The following is a 20,905-nucleotide window of genomic DNA, read 5'->3' on the forward strand; positions in this document are numbered from 1 at the left end:
CACCTCTGTTGATGGATTATACTCATGATGATTTGGAAGAATTGCCTCTTTCGCATTCGTCGGCTCTATGAGTGCAGCTTCACCTGGCTAATTACGTCCTTTACCAGCACAGACATTGCTGATACCTTCTCGAACTCCTCACCGCTGGGAGGGATCAAAGCTAAGCATTTGAGCAGCAAGTAGTGAGTAGAAGTGAGCGATGGCGTGAGATCGAGCTTCTCGACCAAGGGGTCTGCCACGAGGGGTGGCTGAGTGTCGTTGATCACCCACGCAAACACGTCTGCAGGCAGCATACTCATCACCACAGCGTACTCTGCCTCCGTCTTCATTCGCCGCAGAATCAGGGACAGCCGCGTTCGAGCAATAGCTCCCAACTTGAGTACCAAGCTCTCCGGTTTCTGCATCTTTTCGATCGCCAAGTCGGCACGCTCGTCCCGACCCGACTGATAAAGGAACAGCACATATTCTTCACGAACCACCTCTAGTGGAAGTCCAAAGGCCTCCGCAAGCGAAAACCCTAGGGTTTCATCATGCCGGAGAAGCTCCTTCAGAAACCTGGTTCGATCCCGGTTGATGGAAGTAACCTCTTCTTTATTCGGCTGAGTCGGTGGCTGGACCATCAGGAAGCTGTCTGCACGGCACAAGTACCGGCCGCTATTCGAGAACAGCTTAACGATCGAGATTGGCGTCACTGCTGTCGCGGCGAATGAATCGAGTAGCATAATCAAGCTGATATGATCGGCGATCTGCGTCACTGAGATCATGTCAAACTTAAAATTTTTCAACGATTGCATCAGCGCTGATGTATCATGCGAAGGTGGCCATCGCTGCCGGAAAATCAAATGGAGGTCCTTCACACGGCAACGCCACTTGACTGATTGAGTCAAGCTTTCCATCTTGAATGCAGTGGTACGCGGAATCGTATCTTCGTCATCGTCTTCGTCTGATTCGGGATCTGCATCGCTCGTCTCATCGTCGTACTCGCTTCCGAGGCTGTGCACTGTTGTCAAGGCTCGCGACACTGACATTGATTTTGCCGTGTTCAACAACGTAACAAGCAGATTTCGGATAATTCCAAAGAAACGACGAGCGACTTGAGGCTGGAGTCCACGCTGCGGCTTCTTGCCAGCAGCGCTCTCTTCCCAAAAAGTGATGAGCGTGACCACGTGCACACGGATGTATCGTTCCCAAATATATGCCGCCATGGCCACTTTCATTCGAAGCGATTCCACACAATCAAGCTCCAGCAGTGCATCTTCCAACTGGCGCATATCCGAACGCTCAGCATTCCAAGCGGTACATAGCACACTTACCCGAAAGCAGCACAAGCAATCTTTGTTCGAGAATTGAGGATAAGCACGCAATACGGCTGCCCAATCCTTCATCTGTGCAGCCTTTCGACAGTTTTCCATAGTAGCGACCCAACCGTCTGTGCCATCTTCGCTCATAGTGGTCTCGACATGGTCCACGGGTAGTTGTACTGCGGAGTCATCTTCGCCAGCCTCGTGGCCGTCGTTAATCTGCATGACAGCAAGACTCCGCATGATGTCATCAACGTGCTCAACAGCATCAACAGATAGACGACCGACTTTTCCAAGACGTAATGATAAGTGCACCGTTTTAGCGATGCAACCCTGCAGAATGATCCAGCGCGTTCCACTGCCGGCGCTGCTGTACTTCCCGAAGGTATCTTCTTCTGCATGGTTTGCCGACTGCTGCTCTCCCCATCCGCAGTGTTCACACAACACGAACGCGTGGAAAAGTTTCGGCGTCTTCCAGCATGAGTTAAAGATTTCTACTAGCGAGCGGGGACAAACACGCAAGCGGCGAAGATAGGTCTCTGTCGAAACAAAAGACGTTCCGGCGTTATCCTCTCCTTCTTGCTCTATTGCTGTCTCGACATCAGCGATGACGAAATATGGTTGTAGCCAACGCTGAAGGGACGAAGACAGCGAAGGCGAAGGTAGTGCCAGTATCGCACCGAGAGGAAGTGAGAAAAACCACTCAATAAATAGTTTTGTCAGAATTTCTTCCGTCAAGAAGATAGACGAATGCAGTTGTTGCAGTTCCTAGAAATGTAGATAGATGTTAGAAAATTGTCATCAGGCCCACCAGCGAGAATTTCACCGTACCTGAACAGCGAAGACGCTTGATAGCACTGGAGCGAGGATGAACGTAAAGAGACAATCCCTCTGAGCAGTAGTCGAAAATTTGCGGAAAATCGGGATTTTCAACACGCGGAAAACTTCACGCAAAAACTCCTCTTTCGTGTCTGCAACCTCAAACAGAGATAGAATATCTCGGCGGCGAGGCAAATCGGGATCACTGAACGGCATCGAGAAGAACTCCATGAATTCCCACGCAGTCAGTTGACTGGCACTATCGATCGATCGTTGTGTCCGAGCGCGTGATTCATCGTCTAGCGCGAGACCAGCCCGACGAAATAACTCCAGCCACGGGAGGACTCGAGGCAATGGGCCTGTTTGGAGGTTGTTCGCGCTGGACCGAGAGATGATATCCTTAACGGAGGTCTGCACCATTGTCGCCAGAGCGCGCTTACCCCGCTCAAATTCCTGTACGCAGTAAATACAAGTTAGTGTACCGAGTCCAGAATTCGCAAAACCTGCCCATCTTGCCACACTTACTGTCTGAAATCCGATAAAAGTTAATACAAGCCGGTGTTGCCAGAGCAACTTCCACTGCAACGATAGCTCTGCTCCAGTTGGCGTTCTCGATGACATTCCGTTCTTTAAAGCCTGAGAAAGAATAACAACACATACGTTACACATAATATTCTTTGGATAACCATGTAATAGGTTCTTACCAGCTGCAACTTCTCCAGTGCCTTGATCAAAAAATTCGCATTCAATAGTGTCATATCCGCATTCAGTAGAACGTCGAGTAGCGCCTGGATCGTTGTTGATGATGATAGGCTGCCAATGTCTTCTAACAACGGATCGAGTGCATCTTGCTCAAGCGTATGCGTCGCGTCAACACGTTTCTTCTTCACAAATGCCTGAAGGCCACCTATTATTTGGTGTAAAAGAAAGTGTTCCTCTTGAAGCTTGTTCTGTGTAAAATACTTCATCAAAATCGAGGCGTTCGGCAACCCGGGCTTCAGCTCAATCAATTCCGACACAGTGTCGCTCGTTTTGGATAGAACAACGCACTTTGTCCTTCGTGTAATGGGGTCGAACTGTGTAAAAAGCTTAGCACTGTTGCCGACTGCAAAGCTGAAAACCCTGGGGCCATACCGAGCACGCCACACTTCTACGATACCACGTTGGGCAGAATATATGACGAGATAGAGTCCAGGAGGGCGCCGAGCTCCTTCCATGCCCTGCATCCAGCCGCACTGCGCATTTCGATAGCCCTTCCACATCCGAATCACAATCATCCGAGAGGTATCAACAAGCAGAATCCGACCTAGCGTGTCCGAAACAGCCGCCAGTCTGCCCGTCGGACTCAGCACTAGGACCCTGCACCGGCGTCGGTCGTCCTCGTAAATTGACCGAGTAGTGCCGACAGGAGCGGGCACATGCTCGGCCGCAGCGTCAATTGCACCTGCACCTAGCTGCGTATAACCTGCATGCTCTCCGCCTTCCTCCACTCCAGCTGCAGGTTCACCAGCGCCTCGCCCCCATCCCCAGCTAGTAGCAAAGTTCCACACCGCGCCAGCAGCTCTCGAGGCAATGGCAGTAGCGATATGCGCCAAGTGGATGATCGAGTTCTGATCGTTCCCCGCCTGATAAAACGCGATGAACGGCGCCTGGCCCGCGCTCACAATGGTGTACACTCCGAGGCGCGCGTGCGACTGGAAGATCGTCGGCCGCACCGGTCCGCATGGAATCGCAGCCACGATGTCCTTCTGGTCGCGCAGCGAGTACTTCCTGAACTTGCTGGCCTGCGCAGGGCCTACTCCACAATAAAAAAATAAAAATAATAAAAAATAATAAAACTTTAGCCACACCTGCTCTCTACCAGCCCGCGTTGGCCGCTGCAGCCACGCACCGAACACCGCCGAGCTGAGCTTGCCCAGTATCTCCGAGATCTGCACGATGGCGACCGTCGAGTCCGCGTAGAGCACCCAGAACTCGCCCTCCGTGTCGGGCTCGCTGGCCTGCAGGACGCTCGCGCGACGGGGCGCCACCATGGTCGCGGCGTTGCGGTTCACGTCCAGCCGGAGCACCGCGGCGCCGTGCAGCTTCTGCTCGAAGAGCAGCTTCCCCGCGCGGCTGAAGATGCGCACGGCGCCCGACGCGAAGCCCACGGCGAAGAGCTCGCGGTCCAGCCACTTGACGTCCGCCACGCGCTCGTCCTCGTCCTGCGCGTCCACCACCACGCGCAGCGGGACGCCTCGGCCGCCGCCTCCGCCCTGCTCCACGTCCTCCTGCACGCCGGCGGTGAACACGCGCCGCCCGAAGCCCAGCAGCAGCGTCAGGTCCTCGGCCACGTCCACGCGCACGCGAGCGTCGTCGAACAGCGACACCGGCGCGCCGTCCTCCTGCAGCGCCGAGCTGTCCACGCGCAGCGCCACAGCCAGCGCGTCCTCGTCGTCGTCGCCGGCGGCCAGCGGCGGCGGCAGCGGCAGCTCCAGCTCCTCCTCCGCGCCCGCGGATGTCGCCATTGTTCTCTTCTCTCGTCTCGGAGTGAAGTTCCTTCGCGGGTGCGTGTACCGAAAAGGCGGTACAGATGGATTTGATCAACGACCTGATGGCTTCAACTTGGCATTATGGCTTCAACTTGGCAGTATGGCTTCGCCTGTTCGTTGATGAATGTGGTCCTGGCAGAGTCGAACCTAAAGGGCGGATGGACAGATGACTGCCAAGATCGCGGAATGGCATAGAATCTGGTAGCATCACCCGCAGCGATTGCGGTCGCCACGGAGGGGGAAGGAGGAGACTCGCCCCATTCCCGTAATCGTCGAAGGTCGAGTCGAGCACAGCGATTGCAATGGCAATAATGGCGCTGCTGGGTATTGCACTGTTCGTTGGATTGGCGCTGGCTGCTGACGTCGGCGACAGCAGCGACAATGCGGACGACTACAGCCGTCTCCGGAGCCTGAGCTCACTTGACTCGGACGGTAGCAGCACCGGCGATGCGAGTGTGACGGCAGTGCAGAAGCAGCAGGAGCAGGACAACATGACCATCCAGCCTGCGACCATCGACAGCTCGGGCAGCGGCTTCCCCACCACCTCCATCATCGTGATCGCAGTGGGGCTCGTGGTCCTCGTGGGTCTCGTCTACCTCCTCGTGGTGCTGCGTCGCGGCAGGGGCAGTCTCGACCAAACGGACAGCGAAACGCCCACCCCCAGCGCGCCGCCCGACAACTCGCGCTTCTGCATGAAGCGCACGACGTTCGCCGTGCCCGAGCCGAACCGCACTGGTTTGGCCGACATTGACTCAAGCGGCTCCGTCGTCCCCGTGCTGGGGGACGACGCCAGCCACCGCAAAATGCGCGAAGGCTCTCGACTAGACTCTCTCAACTCCTGGGCAGAGGCCACCTCCTACAGCGTTGCTCCTCTCAGTAGCCGCCACACAAGACCAGCACCGCAGATGCTAATCTACGCGCCAGCGCGCCGACACGGTCTAAACGACAGTCACGCGGCGAGTGACTACAGTTCTCACACTGACGACTACTCCATCGGCATGCTCGAATCGCCCGTGTCCACGGAGTACAGCTTTGGCTCGGAAGGCGACGACACGTTCCCGTCCTCGCCTTGGGACGAAGTTGATTCGTACCGAAGTCTCGACTACACCTTCTTGTCCACGACGTCCTCGAATGTTTTCGGCTCTAACCGTGATCGGAGCGGTGGTGCCTGGAAAAAGGTGTATGGCTCGGCTGATGAATCCCCCACGGACGCGGACATCCCACGCGTGTCTTCGGGATTTCTCTTCGTTCGACAGATGGACTCGAACAACATGAGGCGTATGAGCCTTGACCCTCGTGTTCATGGAGGCCGAAACAACAACCGCATGCGATTCGATGTCGAGGTGTGAAAGATACGGTGACATTCATCTGAAGAGAGGACACGAAGGCTAAGTTTCTCTCCACTACTTTTATTTATCGACTGACCTGCTGCGGCAAAAATTACAACTTGCTCTTCACGTTGTCTTCTCAGCAATACGTTATGCCCACCGGGACTCGCCTGTGAACGAATTGTAGTAGTACGTCTGACCTGAAGAGTCATCAACCAGTGTTATCCACCCGCCGTAATCGCCTGTTGCTGGTGGTACGGCATACACTTGGTTATACGACTGGGCATACGCTTGAGCCTCCCGAGCTTGTCGCGCTGCTTCAGCCACGGCATACTCCGTGACGTATTGATACTCGTTCGACTGCATGAACTCGTCGTAGGTCTGAGCGCTCTCCTCTTCCTTGGCCATTTGTTGCTTCTTGCGCTCCTTCTTGAATGTTGCCATGTCTGTCCATTGGTGGGTGGCCTTGTTTCCCTTGGAATGGATAATAGTAAAGCAGCCCAAACAGTAGGGGTCCTCACAGACAGAACACCAACGTGTTGCACGCATTTTCTCGCACTCGATGCAGCGGAGTGACCCAATAGCTTTCCACGTGTGCTTTTCCCGCTTTGCCGAATGGTGAAGCTTCTCGTAGCACGCATCGCAAAATACGTCCTCGCACTGAGCGCACTGCCGTCTAGCGTCCTCTTCTTCACACTCTACGCAGAGCTTGTCTTCGTCCTCATCGTCTTCGTCTTCGTCTTCATGCTCCTTTGTATTTGCATCGGAGTTGTCAGTTCCGTTCAATGTAGGCGGTGCCTTTTGAACTGCCAAAATGGCGGTGATGTCATCTTCTGACGGGTCGATAACCTTGCCATCCTGAAGCACAAGCTTTCCGTCCGCCTTTGTGTATCCTGTGGCAGGAGGGGCCCACAGTGCCTCACCAGTCTACCGAACAGACACAAGAAAATATAAGCAAGCTTCCTGGACAAATGATCCAAGCGAATGACTACCTACTTCTTGGTTGTAGTAAAACCACTTGGCCGAGTCTTCGTTCCAGTATTCTACCCATGTTCGTGCCTGAAGCACGAATCTAGCCGCTCGTTCCTGCCGAAGTTGCTCGACCCGGCGAATAGCTTGTCTTTTGCGGACCAACTTCTGAATCTTTGTGGCAGCCTGAGCATACATCCGATTTCTCTCCCGCAGCGCCATCAGCTTTAATTCTGTCGACAGGCGAGCGCTAATATCACGGAACATGTAATTAGGTAGTGCACTAATGAGTTAGCAACTGAGCAGATTCGTACCGGTGTCCTCGATACACTCTTTGAATGTCGATAGCTGCAGCACGGCGAATCGCTTGACGCTTACGCTTCTCCTCGCGCAAACTTGCGAGTTTCTTTCGTGCACGCCTACCACGAGCCATCGTTTGAATTCTCGTTGCAGCAATACTGCGCATCCGATCCAGTCGCCGTCGAATGAAGGTTGCACGCCCGAGGCGTCCGCGGTACCGACGTTGGATTAATATCGCCGCCTTAGTCAGGCGTTGGGTCCTTCGCCGAATTGCTACTTCTCGACGAGTCTTCCGACCGCGGTATAGTGCCTGCACACGACTGGCGACAAGATGCATCTTCCGTTGATCTCGCATTTGCTTGGCGAGTTTCCGAATGATGTATCCTCGTGCCAGTGCTTGTATACGAGTGGCCATGGCCTGACGACGCTGGTCGAGTCGTTTGAGCCTGAAAAATTTGCGTGCGATTCCTCCGCGGAACATGCGCTGCATCTTGATAGCTGCAGTTGTTTGCTTAGCAATTAGCTTCTGCATCTTCAAAAGATAAGCAAATAATCGCCCGCGGTAGGCGCGCCACGAGCGCTGGATAACCTGAATTGCGTTCAGCTCCAGAGCTGATCGCTCCAAGGCCTTCTCGTGAACAATATCCGACCACCATTTTGTCCAGGCTTGCCGCAGCTTGCGTTGCGACCAATTTAACAAGAACAGATCAAGCTTCTTACTCCCCTTGTAGAGTAGATAAGCTTGAAGTTTTTCTTGCTGCTTTTCGTGCGCGACTGCATGCTTCCAGCGCTCCATGGCCACGCCTTGAAGATTGTACAGCAGCCGGCGGAATATGTTCTCAACTTTTTCCCTCCCCCACCGTTTGAAATAGAGCGTCGTACGCAGCTCGGACGCGGGGCAGATCTTCTGTGCCCAGCAAATATCGTCCTTCACCAGCCGCGTGAGGTGCTGCACGCTATAAAGTGCCGACTCTAATTCCTTGCGAAGTGCACCGCCATCCTCTGCAGCGCGAAGACCCTTCTTCGCCTGGACTGAAGGACCACCATTCTTTCGCGTGCTCGGATGTAGTTGTTGCTTCCGCTTCTTGCTCTTGCCTTGCGCTAGACCGGGAAGTTTTTGCCCGTCGAGAGGGACTTGGTTAGGCTGGTAGAATGACGGAGGAGAGGTGTCGACACTCTGACCGTTGAGTTCTGCTTCGAGAGCTTCAATCTCCTCTACCGACAACCCGAGCGTCTCGCTTGCTTGTTTCCGATCAACGTCCTCTTTGATTGCTTGCACCTCCTTGGCCGCCATCGTGCTGGCCGTACTTACCACATGCACGGACGGCAGTCGAAAGACAGGTAGAACATATTGTTGTTGTTGTTGCTGGTGCTGCTGTCCAGGTTGGAATTGTGACTCCAGCCCAACTTCAAAAGGGGTTTCTCCTGTTGTTGTCAGCACTGGCAGCATATCCAGCCCTGTTCGAACGTTTGCAGGCTGCACTGAGGAAGCATTGACCACACCACGTGATGCGTGGGCCTTCTTGTGCCTCAAAAACGACTTGGAGCGCTGGTTTGGGGAGAGCTTCAAGGTCTTGGAGTGCATTGCACGCTGCAAATCATTCGACAGTGGAGGCGTGGAACCACTCATCGCTTGCTGGAAACGCTTCTCCAGCTCCTCGACATTGGGGATCGTTGCTTCGCGAACATTGTTCAGCGCGCTCACAAGCATGTCGGGGTGCTGTCGTTGAAGGTTGGCCACTTTAAGCCGCCACTCGGCCTGCAGCTTGGAGCGCGTGCGCTCGAGCTCCTCCAAAAGCCGGAGCTCGTGGTTCGTCAAGCGATGCAATGCGTCTGTGTGGGGTGTCAAGGCTGCTGCATCTCCATTTCCACTCCCTACTGACTGAGATGACAAGCTCTTCGATACTGCAGCTGAGTTGACCTTCTTGCCCCCGGAGAGATTCCCACCAAAGAGCAGCATTCCAGCCGTGCGAGCAAGTGTTTCAAAGCCCGTAGGTGTCGTGTCTTGTCTGAATTTCCCAGTCGACTCGTATATATAGTGGTTCTCGATCTCATGAACCTCCATCATCGTCACATCCGTTACGAGAGTCCCAACAATACTCATGCTACGCACCAAAACTAGCTTCATGAAGATTTTCCTGTGCTACTCCTACCAATAATACGCCCGGTCCACGGCTGCTCTTCATGCCAGCACCTGCGCGTGTGCCTATATAAACTAGCTGACACTTTCTGCACAGACACCGCTGTCGTCGTCGTCGTCGTGCCCGGCTCCTTCCACGCTAAATCTCAGAACTTGAAGTGGACGAGCATGAGCGTCGCCGCCATGCTGAGGAACACGTGCGAGAGCGCGTTGTGGTTGAACTTGTCCTTGCTGGGAGCCCATACGAGGCCCTGGATGAGGCCGCCCACGAGCTTGACGCCGTACACGAGCAACTCGTTGCTCGAGTGGCTCCACTCCCAGTTCCACGTCATGAAGCAGGCGATGGGGCCGAAGACCATGACGGGGATGAAGCCGGCGAAGAGGAACACCGTGTGCATGCTGACGCTGGCCCAGACGGCCAGCACCACGTAGAGCACGGCGGCCAGGCCGATGATGGAGTAGGCCCAGGCCTCGGGCAGGTGGCGGCTGGCGGCCAGCGACAGCAGCGCGAAGTTGGTGAGGATGGAGCAGGCCAGCACGACGCGCCAGAGCGCGTCGATCATGTTGTCCACGGTGGAGCGGCTGAGGCTGACGCCGAAGATGCGCGCCGTCTTGACCAGGTGCTTCTCCTGCTTGTGCGCGATGTCGCGCATGGCCTCGAAGGCCACGTGGTGCAGCAGGCCGCCGAGCGCGGCCGAGATGCCCAGCGCCATGAAGTACATGAGGTACCAGGCCAGGTCGCCCTTGTCCGTGGCGGCGAAGAGCCCGATGTACACGGCGAAGGCGAAGCACTGCACGGCCAGCAGGTAGTCGGTGATGAAGCAGGCCGGCTGCGCGTCCCACTCCTCGCCCGTGGTGGAGCGGTAGGCCCAGAGCGACCAGTTCTCGAGCCCCGTCACGGCCTGGCGGCAGGCCTGCGCCACGGTGGCGGCGGTGGCGGACGCCGTGCGCTTGCGCTGCGCCAGCGCGCTCTGCTGCTGCTGCGTCTGCGTCTGCACGTCGGCGCTCATGTCTGCGGTGGTCAGTTACGACGTCTGCCTGCGACTTGTGCGTGTGGTGGAGGCGGCGGATTTGATACTGAAAATACGCTCGGAAAACGGGCGGCTCCAAGCCGAAGGGGCTCAGACCAATCACGTGCGGCCGAAAAGGGTCAATGCGACACCATCGCGTGTGTAGGTTCACAATCCCAGCCGAGGACGAACTGCGCTTCCGAGCAGGTTCGGTCACGAACCACCTGTCGGACGCAGGGCCACCTCTCGAGGAAGTTGTTCCGCGCGCCGTCTATGAGAGTGTATGGCAACGCGCCCGGCCGCATTGCCGCGAGCTGGACGTAGGGCGAGTTTTCGGTGGTCCCCAGCGCTGGAGTCAGCGTCCGTTTTTATAGGGCAAGTTGAAGCGAATCTAAAGATGCTGGACAATACAGTTGCTGCTGCGGCAATTGATGGACACCAGCCAACGCACATGGCTGCTTTTAGTGCATCAACGCTTTGGTACAACATCAAGTCACGGGCGGATCTGCTGGTAGCTGTAGCACTTGCGGCGGCGCTGCAGCCGCGCTAGCAGCACGCTGCACGCGAGCGCCACGGCCGACAGCGCAATGGCCACGACGAACACGGGCCCGAAGCACTGCGTGCCAAAGCACTTCTCGACGCCGTCGACGGTGCGCGTCGCTGCCGAGTGCTGATACACGTACGAGGCCAGCGGGCTGAAGAAGAGAGGGTACCCGATGCAGTTGGCGAGACTCAAGAGCCCGAAGTTCTTGCCGAAGTGCTGCAGACCGAACTCCTCGCGGATGATCACCGGGAACGTGCCGAACATGACCCCCTCCGAGAAACCCGCCATGGCTACAGGCAGCAACAGCCACCTCGGCGGCACCGAGAGGAAGACAGCCTGAGTGATGGCCGTGAGCAGTGCGGAGACACCAGCGAAGTACGCGCGCGGGTATCGCGTCAACAAGAGATCTGAGACGGCGCCGGTCGCGAGGCGGCCCAGGGTGTTCACGATGGAGAACAGCGCCACCATGAGCGGAACCTGCTCCACTGGCCCATTCAGCGACTCCACGATGAAAGATACATTCGACATGACCAGCAGCCCGGCGCCAATGACAATCATTACAGGGATGAAGAGCATCCAAAAGCGCATGTCCGTCAGCAGCGCCACGCCCGTGATATCGTCGGGCTTTTCACTAGCAGCTCCATTCACCTGTCCATCCGACGAAATGTTCATGCTGCCAAGACCGAACTCGATGCTTCCAGACCTCCCTTTCTTAGTGATGCCTTCTTCGCACGGATGTTGGCGAACGAACACGCACCAGCCGAAGACGCAAGCAACAATCAGGTAGTTCCCCACGAACAGGAAGTAGCTCGGTACGTCGCTGCTGTTGAAGCCCTCGTGGAACACGAACGCGAAGAAGGCGCCTCCACAGCTGTACGCCGACGTGAGCGCTGCCATGACCTTGCCGCGGTTGGCGTCTCCAAACAGCGACTCGTTGGGCACGATGGACGAGAAGACGCAAAACGAGCTCAGCAGTCCGAACAGCAGCATGGCGCTCCCCATTCCCAGCGGACTCAGGCTCTCGGGCGCGAACTGCAGCACCGAGAATATGGCCAGATGAACTACCAGCATAGCGCTCCCGCTCAGCAGCGCGCTCGTGTACGGCCCGAGTCGGTCGAAGATCACGCCTGAAAAATAGGATAGGTAGGTGCCGAGCATCGTCATAGAGGAGACCATGGAGATGTCAGCCTGCGTGAAGTGCAGCAGCGTCTTGAGCTGCGCGTTCCACGCCGAGAGCGCGTAGGTCGACCCCACGCCGAGCATGAGCAGCACGCCGGCGAGCAGGCTGCATGACCGGCGGAGCAGCGACGGCGACGGCGCCATCAGTACTGTAGTACTGATTCAGTACGCCACGTACACTGCAACAGGGGTTTATTTTCTCCAATGAAAAGCTTGGCTTCCAAACATGGCTACACTGTCAAATGGCATATCTTCGAGCTGCATTACGTTAAGCGGACGTAGCTCTGGCGCGCCGCGAACCGGAGACTCGCCGCCAGCGACACTACGCTGAGCGCTACTACCAGCAGGAACACGGGGCGAAAGCACTCGTCGCCGATGCACTTCTGGACGCCGTCCACGCGCTCAGCCGACAAGCTGTACACGAAGGAGCCCACGGGGCTGTAGAACAGCGGGAACCCGAGCGCGTTGGCCACGCTCATGAGACCGAAGTTCTTACCGAAGTGACGCGCACCGAAGGCCTCGCGTGTCAATACCGGGAAGGCCGCGAACATGACGCCGTCAGCGATGCCTGCCAGCGTGATGGGGACGACCAGGAACGCGCGCGGGATGACCAGGAACAGCGTGTGGATCGCGCCTACCAGGACGGAAGCCATGCTCACAAAGTAGATGCGAGGGCAGCGATCCAGCACGCTGTCGGAAACGATGCCAGCCACGACGCGGCCGCAGCAGTTGCCGACGGAAAACAGCGCCACCATCGTCGGGATCTGCTCCATTGGGCCGCCTAGAGACTCCACGATGAACGCGATGTTGGACATGATAAACAGCGACGACCCCACCAAAATGAACACGGTAGCGAACAACAGCCAGAAGCGCGAGTCGGTCAGGATCTCGTGGCCCGTAATATCAGGCTGCACTGTAGGAACCAGCATGCAATTAGCGCCGAGGTCCACACTCGCAGCCGCCTTCTGGACGACTGTGTCCGGCGGCATGAATTCATCCAGGGCGTGAATCGGTGGGGCCGCTGCAACCGCGTGCGCCGGATCTTCTTTGCCGGGCCGATACAGCGTAACCCATGCCACCAGGAATACTGCAAGCATCAAACACCCCATGAAGCGGAAGTACAGCGGCACCTGCCCATCGAAGTAGTGCTTGTAGAGCTCGGCGAAGAGCGCCCCGCCAGCGCTGAAAGCCGCGAACTCCAGTGCCATGATCTTACCGCGGTGCTCAGGCCCGAAGAGGTCTTCGTTGGGCCCCAGCGCCGCGAAAACGCCGAAGTTGGTGGCCTGGCCGAGCACCGCAAAGGCGACGCCCACGCCGAGCGGCGTCATGGCGCCGGGGAACGCAATCAGGCCTGCGTACAGCCCCGTGTAGATGCCGGCAAGCAGGAGGCCGCCCAGCAAGACGCTGTGGTGGGCGCCAATGCGGTCGAATATGTAGCCAGGACTCACGGAGAAGTAGGCGCCGAACGAGGCCATGGAGCACACGAGCGAGATGCCCGCCTCGGAGAAGCCCAGCAGTGCGCGGAGCTGCGCGTTCCAGACGGAGATCGAGTGGTTCGAGCCCACGCTCCCCATAAGCAGGAGCCCGGCCAGCACGCTGGCGAGGCGGCGGCATCGGTCCCAGTCGCACTGCGTCGGCGCCATCGCAGAAGCTTGTGGTAGTGTACGTCAGACGGCCAGTGATTGGCTAGCCGCTTGGTCCAGGTGGGAATTGCTGCATTGGAGACTGCAGCTCGAGCTCAGCCCCGCTCGATGCTACCAACCCAGTGCTTTGTGCAAACTAGACAGTATCTAAGGTCTACGGCGCGCTCGGTACATTAGCGCTCAAGAGTGGGTATCCTTACACGCCTTGGGCGTACAGTATAGAAGTGCTGTGGCGTGACTGGTGAGGTGCTAACGAAGCTCTTTGCCTTCGGAGCCCACATCAGCACCACAGGATGAGGATGCGCAAGTTTGTTTACCGCAAGTGCTCTGTTGGTGCTGCTAATGCATTTGCTTGCTGGCGACATGTGCTGGCAGGTTATACATGCCTCACGCCGGAGACATCAAGGAAATCCTTCCAGTCAACGAAAGTGGCCGCATAATCTCGGAGGCACGAATGAACACACTGCAAGTGTCCGCCTGCAACACAGTGGCATGATGGCATTACACGCCGAGGATCAATTAGTTCTCGTCGAGAACTTCTCGAACCCCGAACTTAGCTAACAAACAGGTGGTAAGGAAATGCCAGCGTAGTTGAAGCGGGCCGCACTCAAGGGGTACTGTAGGCTCGTGTAGGTCTGTTTTTCCTGAAAATGACGAGCTGGTTACTTACGATTCTATAACTTGAATCACTGCGAGAACACATAGTGTTAGTTTTAGATATGACCCCAAAACAATTCTATAACCGCATGCACCTTCGAAACCGAAACGTGTCCGAACAAGACAGGGCGGACCATCAGTTCAGAAAACGTCCAACTAAAATCCCCGCTTAAGTAAATGTCAGCGCGCTACACGTGTCGCCGCGCCCCACGAACACCCGTTCCCTTGAACGCGATTGCCTGCAGCCATTTCCCCACTCCTATCTCCGAGGTGCAGAGTTCAATTGTTGAGGCCGACGCCCCGCTTCTCCTCGCGGCCTGGGCCACAAAGTCCCCAAGCGAGAACGATTTGCCCAGCCTTCCATTACTTAATCGACATAGCGCCAAACCGTGGGACCTATTTGGGCCAATCCTCACCTAGCCCCAGCCCCAAGTACGGAGGTGTGTCGTCGTCGGCCAGATGGGCCAGGAAGCCAGCACAGGCGAGCACCGACTGGCGGCCCCGGGGCGCGCATTGCTCCACCTCCCGCCCGCCGTGCGCACTCCATCCCGCCCGCTTCTCGTCGCCATGAAGGTCGGGCGCGACAGCCCCTCGCGGCTGCGGCAGGCCGCGGGCCTCCTGCTCGCGACGAGCGCCTTGGCCTCGGCCAACACGGCGCCCTCGCTCTACGGTGCGTCGCCCTCCCAACAGCCTGATGCGCATCAATTCAATGGGGTTTAATAATAATACGTTGGCATGGCAGACTACAAGTACGACGGCACCACGACCTACTGCTACTGGATGGACCAGGGCATGCAGGTGTCCAACTTCGACTTCGCCTACGTGCTGCAGGAGGGCACGGACTCTGAGTGCCCGCTCACCGTCTCGCTCGAGCAGGCCACGACCGGCACCATCCTCCCGGGCAGCGAGGTCGAGTACGCCTTCACGGCCACGCTCAACCTCAACGACAACGCCTTCAACCTCACGGAGCTGCAGACCACCGTGCCCGACCCCACCACGGGGCTCCCCATGCAGATCGGCCACGCCAACATCCACACGTGCTCGCGCTCCACCGTGTGCGACATCTTCCGGACAGGCTCCAACCGCAAGATTGCGGACCAGGAGACGTCCAACTTTACTAGCGCAGGCACGGCCAGCTTCCGCCAAAAGATCACGTACACCAGCTCAGGCGAGCGCAACGTGTTCGCGCACATCATCCTGCCGCCCAAGGACTACCTCCAGGAGAGCTACCACTTCATCACGTTCATCACGACCAACGTGGAGGCCAGCACCTCCAGTGTGGCTGACGAAGGGAGCTCAGGCATGTCGACTGGCGCGACGGTGGCCCTGGTCCTCGGCGGAGTAGCGGTCGTAGTCGCAGTGATTATCTCGGTGGTGTTCTACCGCCGCAAGCGCCGGCCCGGTGACGGCACCGACCACTTCCGCAACAGTGGCTTCGGCCTGCCAGCATCATACGTCGCGAACAAGTCCAAGTCGCACCTGGACTGGAATGCTGAGCCGGAGGCACGTGTGGCGCCGCCCGGTTCTGGCTGGAAGGACAATTACGCTGCTGGAGACCATTCCCAGGTCTCTCGTGGCCCTGGACTCAATGCCAGTGCTCTTGCCTTTAATACCGATCGTCTCAGCCGCCAGAACAAAACAGCGTCGTCGTCAGGATCGCTCCACTCGAGTCGTGGCCCTGCTGATTCGGGTATGATGTACAACAACTACGAGACCCCCATGCAGCGGTCCGCCAACAACTACGCGGGCGATGCTTTTAACCGGTCGCAGTCGATGTACCCCGACGATTCCATGTACGATGACGGAGAGTCCAGGATTGTCGAAGAGGACCCCAACCTCGAGTATGGTCGCACCCCAGACCTCGAGACGTTCGGCATTGGGGGCGTGCAGGGACCCTCCTTCGAGAGTGAGACCTCGATGGGCACGTCTTTCGAGTACAACTCGGACGACTCGCATTTCACTCAGCCTACTTTCAACCCGCTCCTCAGTGGTTACGGCCGCGAGTCCGACATGTCCAGCATGGGGGGAACCGACGAGTACAACATGTATGAGCAGCCTCGCACGCGTGGTAACACATTGGACGCAATGCTATCAAGAGTGCCTGGCGACCAAGGAAGCGAGAGTGGCGATGTTCGTGACGGCTCGGTATCTTCGATTGGTACGGTAGACTTTACGCAAGATGAGCCTTCTGTTCGTTCCGCGAAGCCGATCACGTTCGAGCCTTTGGACGAGACCTTAACATTGTCCGGCTACGGAGGAGCGAAGGAGGGAGACCCCAACCTTGCCAAGTCCGGCGAGTTTGCCAATACCAACTCGAGTGAGAACACTGAATTTGTTCTCCGCGACAGCAACGTCGATTTCCCGACGTCCAACACCAACGCGGACTTACCCAGCACCACTGGATCAGCCGAAATCGACGGCAACGTGAAGTTCGACAATACAGTCACTAGCGACATCGTTTCCACCGGTTTTGGTGCCTCTGGTACTACCGACATCGTCAGCAACGCCGATTTCGAGGCCAACAGCAAGGCCGAAAGTCACAGCGACTACGACGAAGGCAGCAGCTTTAGCAGCGGAATGGAGGGTTCGAGTTTCAACTCTGATCTGACCGGTAGCAGCTATGGCGCTGGTTTGACCGGTTCAAGTTATGGTACGGGCGGGACCGGCAACAGCTACAACACCGGCCTGGAAGACTCGGCATTAGATGCGACCAAGGCGAAAAATGGTCTCAACGACACGCAGTCTACGTACGAATTCGATGACAAGTCCTTCCGTGCTTCCGGCTCGTTCACCACGACAGCATCAGATGATGATCCGACGGCTGGCGAGGGTCTCCGCCCGAGACGCGTGTCTTCAGCCGATGGCGAGAGCTACGAATTCTAGAACTCCCGGCTTGGGTAACTAGATAGATTTTGTAATCTCGTTTGTTGATGCGTTCGTTTGCGTGGTGGAAGACAGGGACTCGCTTTCTGTCACTTGGATAAAGGACGGAACAGCAAGGCGCGCAGGAACGCCTGCGGCGCGCATTTTGCTGGTTCGGCGGTGACCTGATTCAAGTGCGCATCGTCAACACCTGGACATTACGATGTGGAATATGGAGACGACAGCGCCGTGGCATACTTTATTTTTTTGGTCTACGCGAGGGTACTTCAGCTGGTCAAGCTTTGCACTTTGGTCCAGGGGACCATGGTTTGGAAGCATGAAGGTGCATGTGAGAACCCAGGCATTACGCTAGTCGTATTTAAAAACCTTTTTGAAACACGAAACACGTGAACCATGAGCAAGGCAAGCTTGATTGCCGTAAGGTGCCATTGCAGTACCCGCACGCATTTGCACTCCCAGATATAGAGAATTCATAAACGGGTTCGACGCTGCAGGGTTCATGAACCCTGCAGCGTCGATCACGCTGTTAGCGCCCCCACTATAAATACTGAGTTTTTCCTAGGTGCGCATGTCTTGTAGACGATTGCGTTTGCTGAGATAGTGGTCACAGCACTACAACCGTCCAACGCAAACACTCAGTTGCCAAGGAGGGCGCACAGCGTAATGTGGGCGAGCGAAGTTGCCTCACATTCTGAGGTGAAGGAATCGGAGGTTCAACAAGGAGAGTCAGCACCTTCCGCTGCGTCGAGACCAAGTGTCTCTGCTTCAGGGTCACGAGGGGCTTTCAGTTGTCGGCGGTGGCGACTGCTGTCGGGAAAGCCAAGCAAAGACGACGCTACTTTAGATAATAGAGACTCCATGCATAAACCAAGCTTGGTTGTGACTGAAGCCGTGCAGCGTCCAACGACAGCTAATGTCGATTCCAAGGATTGGGCTTCAGCAGCGACGCCATTTGCAGCATTTCTACCACGGGACACCATCGTCCCAACAATTTCACGTAAATCGGTGGCTGCTGTAGTCTTAACTTCAGCATGGCCACCGGAGAATACCACGCAATGGGATCGTGAAATGACCATTTGCGAGCGAAAACATGTCAAGGCTATGGGGAGAATGGCGACGAGAATTTATCGTGGCAGAGGTGTAGGAGAGGATCCATCAGAGCCTTCCAGAAGACGGAAAAATCGCGAAAAGCAGGCCCTGAAAGACCAGATCTACTTGCCTGTATTATGCCACGCACGAGCTGGAGGGTCTCGCGATTTAACACCTCGGGTATCCAAGTCAGCTCAAGCGTCACCAGTACGTGAAATTTCTACTCAAGGCACTGAAAACGCAATTGAATTGCCGACTGCCTTGGCAGGAATGAAGCTTTTATCATCACAGCTCGACGAACTTCGTGCAGGTCTTGATGCACCGTCGAGACAAACAGAAAGGTTAGCACAGTGCATGAGAGCGTATTGCCGCCCCATCCAGACATCTCGTATCTGTAGAATTGGGCCACCTGATAGCGGTAGCAGCTCCAGCAGCCTCGAAACACTTTTATTGCGCGTGTTAGAACGGCCTCCAGCATGTCCCGACGGGTACCAGGCTGACCAGGAAGCAAGCACAGTCGACTCCAGCGATGGAACCACAACAAACTCACTGGATAGCAGAAGTACCAATCCCAGTGAAGACGATTTGCTGTTTCTGCTTAACGCACTCGACTCCACCAGTCAGGCTTCTTCTCAAGATGATTTTTCTGGTCGTTTGGGCTTGGCCAACAGCGTCACAACTTCGGAGCTTACAGCTAGCGGGGATCGAAAGTGAATATGGTGATGTTGGCCAACGTCATGAAGTATACGACAAGTAAAATGGCCAGACCGCATTTTCCTACGAAGAGCCATCCAATTTTATATACTCTAACAAGGAGTCGCAGGTTACCCGGATGCAGGATGATGCATCGAACCCCGTTCGGTCGATGCAGTGGCCAAATAACGAGCAGCCCATCATGTCAAGGAATCGAAAGCAAAAGCCTGCAAGTGCCTACCAGTATTACCAGAAATTGGTCCAGGATTTTGACTCTCTTGAGCGAGAAATGGAGAGCCACCAAGAGGAACAATGCGAGCTGGAGGCTCAGCTGGAGCGTGCCCAGGCTAAAATCCGAGCGTCAAAAGCTGAGGACCAGCAACTTCAACAGGCTCAATGGGAGCGAGAACGTGATCGGCAACTGGAATCGTTTCTCCAGCAGCGCTCCACACTCGACACACTTCGGGCTCAAACAGAGGCTTTGGAAGCCCAGGAACTACATCTTCAAGCTGAGATGGAAGTGCTTCGCGAGAGGCAACAGGAAACGAGTAAAACTGAAGCACGTCGAATCCGCCGACTTGTTCATGAGCGAACAGCGCTGCTCGAGGACGAACTTGCTAAAGGGAAATTGGATTTGGATTATATTGCCCAGGTCGTCTCCTCTACTTGCCGCCGAGAGCTGAAGCAGGAGGCTGAGCGAGAGACCAACCAAAACGCTATGTCATCTGTGAAAACCCTCGTTAAGGATGTTCAGGACCGCAGACAGCGGGACTTCGAGACGGCTGAAGCTAACTTTCAAGCCCGCATGCGCTCTTTTCAACTCGAGAAAGAGGCTTTAGCTAAGAAAGCAAATGAACTGCGAGTGACGAAGCAGCGAGCGCTCCAGATCCTCTCCCAGAACCAACAACAGGTGATTAAAGTTTTTTTCGATACACAAGTTTCTCAGAACCGCGAAGAGAAAGCACCGATAACACCAACCCTTGATTTTGGAGAGATTTTACAGTCTCTCTATCAGAGCGGTGCGCAGGTGGAACACATCCAGACAATCGACTCAGAAAGAAACTCGGACCGTCGAGAACTTATAGGCGCGCTACAACAAGCACGTGCGACATTGGAGCACGGAAACCAACGCGTTGAAGCCATCCAGAAGAGCCTCTTGGACCGTAAAACAGAAGCACAAAAGCTGGGCATCACAGTCGAATCGTCCGAAACTACCGGATACGATGGTGTATGGGGGATTGAGTCGTACGCCCCGCGGCAGTTTGAGACGGTTTACTTTGTACGAGGCCTGATATTTTCTTGTATGGATGCTGCTATAGCTGAAGTCAGGACTCAGCCCGCGAAAGAACTTCTTGAATATGAGGTAAAACGTTGGAGCGATACACATTTCAGTGTTGAACAGGACCGCGACCGCGAAAGAGTTCTCCAATTTGCAAGGCAAACACTTGCTAATCTGATGGACGAGGTGATCACTGAGATCTCTGAAGATCTTCGATCGGAGTTTGAGTCTAGTGCTAATTGCGTCCGAAGTGTTGTTACGACCGCAATCAAATCTGCTCTGTTTCCGAATCGATTACATAAGCTTGAATCTCTACATACCAAGAAAACGATCACCAAATCTCACACCGCTGCTCCTGCTTCAGCTAGTCCACCCGCTCTACGATCGTTGTTGTTTGAATCATCTTTTGATCATCTACGGTCCCTCCGGAATCGGCGAAATGATTCAAGCTCCACAACGATTCTGCACCGAACTTCATTACCGGTGATCCAGCGGGAAACAGCAAAGACAGTTATTTCTTCTCCAGTGACAACGAACCCT

At 55.9% G+C, this 20,905-nt stretch overlaps 7 protein-coding genes across 8 annotated transcripts; 2 read left to right on the top strand and 5 right to left on the bottom strand.

Moving 5' to 3' along the window:
* Positions 1 to 65: 65 nt before the first annotated feature.
* Positions 66 to 4,627, bottom strand: IUM83_01883 (Ras-related protein RAB1BV; the record flags this gene model as incomplete). The annotated part of the gene is made up of 6 exons (XM_067925770.1): positions 66 to 1,891; positions 1,982 to 2,069; positions 2,133 to 2,573; positions 2,646 to 2,756; positions 2,825 to 3,915; positions 4,012 to 4,627. 6 exons carry the CDS (start codon positions 4,625 to 4,627, stop codon positions 66 to 68), a joined length of 4,173 nt encoding a protein of 1,390 aa, XP_067801110.1.
* A 326-nt stretch (positions 4,628 to 4,953) lies between these two features.
* On the top strand, positions 4,954 to 6,000 carry IUM83_01884 (uncharacterized protein; the record flags this gene model as incomplete). The annotated part of the gene is made up of 1 exon (XM_067925771.1): positions 4,954 to 6,000. The coding sequence occupies one exon, from the start codon at positions 4,954 to 4,956 to the stop codon at positions 5,998 to 6,000; it is 1,047 nt and encodes a 348-aa protein (XP_067801108.1).
* Positions 6,001 to 6,129: 129 nt separating this feature from the next.
* IUM83_01885 (Transcriptional activator Myb) lies at positions 6,130 to 9,067 on the bottom strand (the record flags this gene model as incomplete). Its single annotated transcript, XM_067925772.1, has 3 exons — positions 6,130 to 6,906; positions 6,976 to 7,198; positions 7,263 to 9,067. 3 exons carry the CDS (start codon positions 9,065 to 9,067, stop codon positions 6,130 to 6,132), a joined length of 2,805 nt encoding a protein of 934 aa, XP_067800846.1.
* A 467-nt stretch (positions 9,068 to 9,534) lies between these two features.
* On the bottom strand, positions 9,535 to 10,398 carry IUM83_01886 (Transmembrane protein; the record flags this gene model as incomplete). Its single annotated transcript, XM_067925773.1, has 1 exon — positions 9,535 to 10,398. One exon carries the CDS (start codon positions 10,396 to 10,398, stop codon positions 9,535 to 9,537), a length of 864 nt encoding a protein of 287 aa, XP_067800848.1.
* A 493-nt stretch (positions 10,399 to 10,891) lies between these two features.
* Positions 10,892 to 12,265, bottom strand: IUM83_01887 (Major Facilitator Superfamily (MFS); the record flags this gene model as incomplete). Its single annotated transcript, XM_067925774.1, has 1 exon — positions 10,892 to 12,265. The coding sequence occupies one exon, from the start codon at positions 12,263 to 12,265 to the stop codon at positions 10,892 to 10,894; it is 1,374 nt and encodes a 457-aa protein (XP_067800847.1).
* Positions 12,266 to 12,384: 119 nt separating this feature from the next.
* Positions 12,385 to 13,764, bottom strand: IUM83_01888 (Major Facilitator Superfamily (MFS); the record flags this gene model as incomplete). Of its 2 annotated transcripts, none has more annotated exons than XM_067925776.1 (1): positions 12,385 to 13,764. In XM_067925776.1, one exon carries the CDS (start codon positions 13,762 to 13,764, stop codon positions 12,385 to 12,387), a length of 1,380 nt encoding a protein of 459 aa, XP_067801113.1. The 2 variants fall into 2 exon arrangements, with proteins under 2 accessions (XP_067801113.1, XP_067801112.1); XM_067925775.1 differs by having other exon boundaries at positions 12,385 to 12,774.
* A 1,116-nt stretch (positions 13,765 to 14,880) lies between these two features.
* Positions 14,881 to 17,304, top strand: IUM83_01889 (Merozoite surface protein 1; the record flags this gene model as incomplete). The annotated part of the gene is made up of 2 exons (XM_067925777.1): positions 14,881 to 15,091; positions 15,164 to 17,304. The coding sequence occupies 2 exons, from the start codon at positions 14,881 to 14,883 to the stop codon at positions 17,302 to 17,304; spliced, it is 2,352 nt and encodes a 783-aa protein (XP_067800850.1).
* Positions 17,305 to 20,905: the final 3,601 nt, after the last annotated feature.

Source organism: Phytophthora cinnamomi, assembly GCF_018691715.1.
Source record: "Phytophthora cinnamomi strain GKB4 chromosome Unknown Contig0, whole genome shotgun sequence".
In the NCBI taxonomy this organism is placed as follows: Eukaryota; Oomycota; class Peronosporomycetes; order Peronosporales; family Peronosporaceae; genus Phytophthora; species Phytophthora cinnamomi.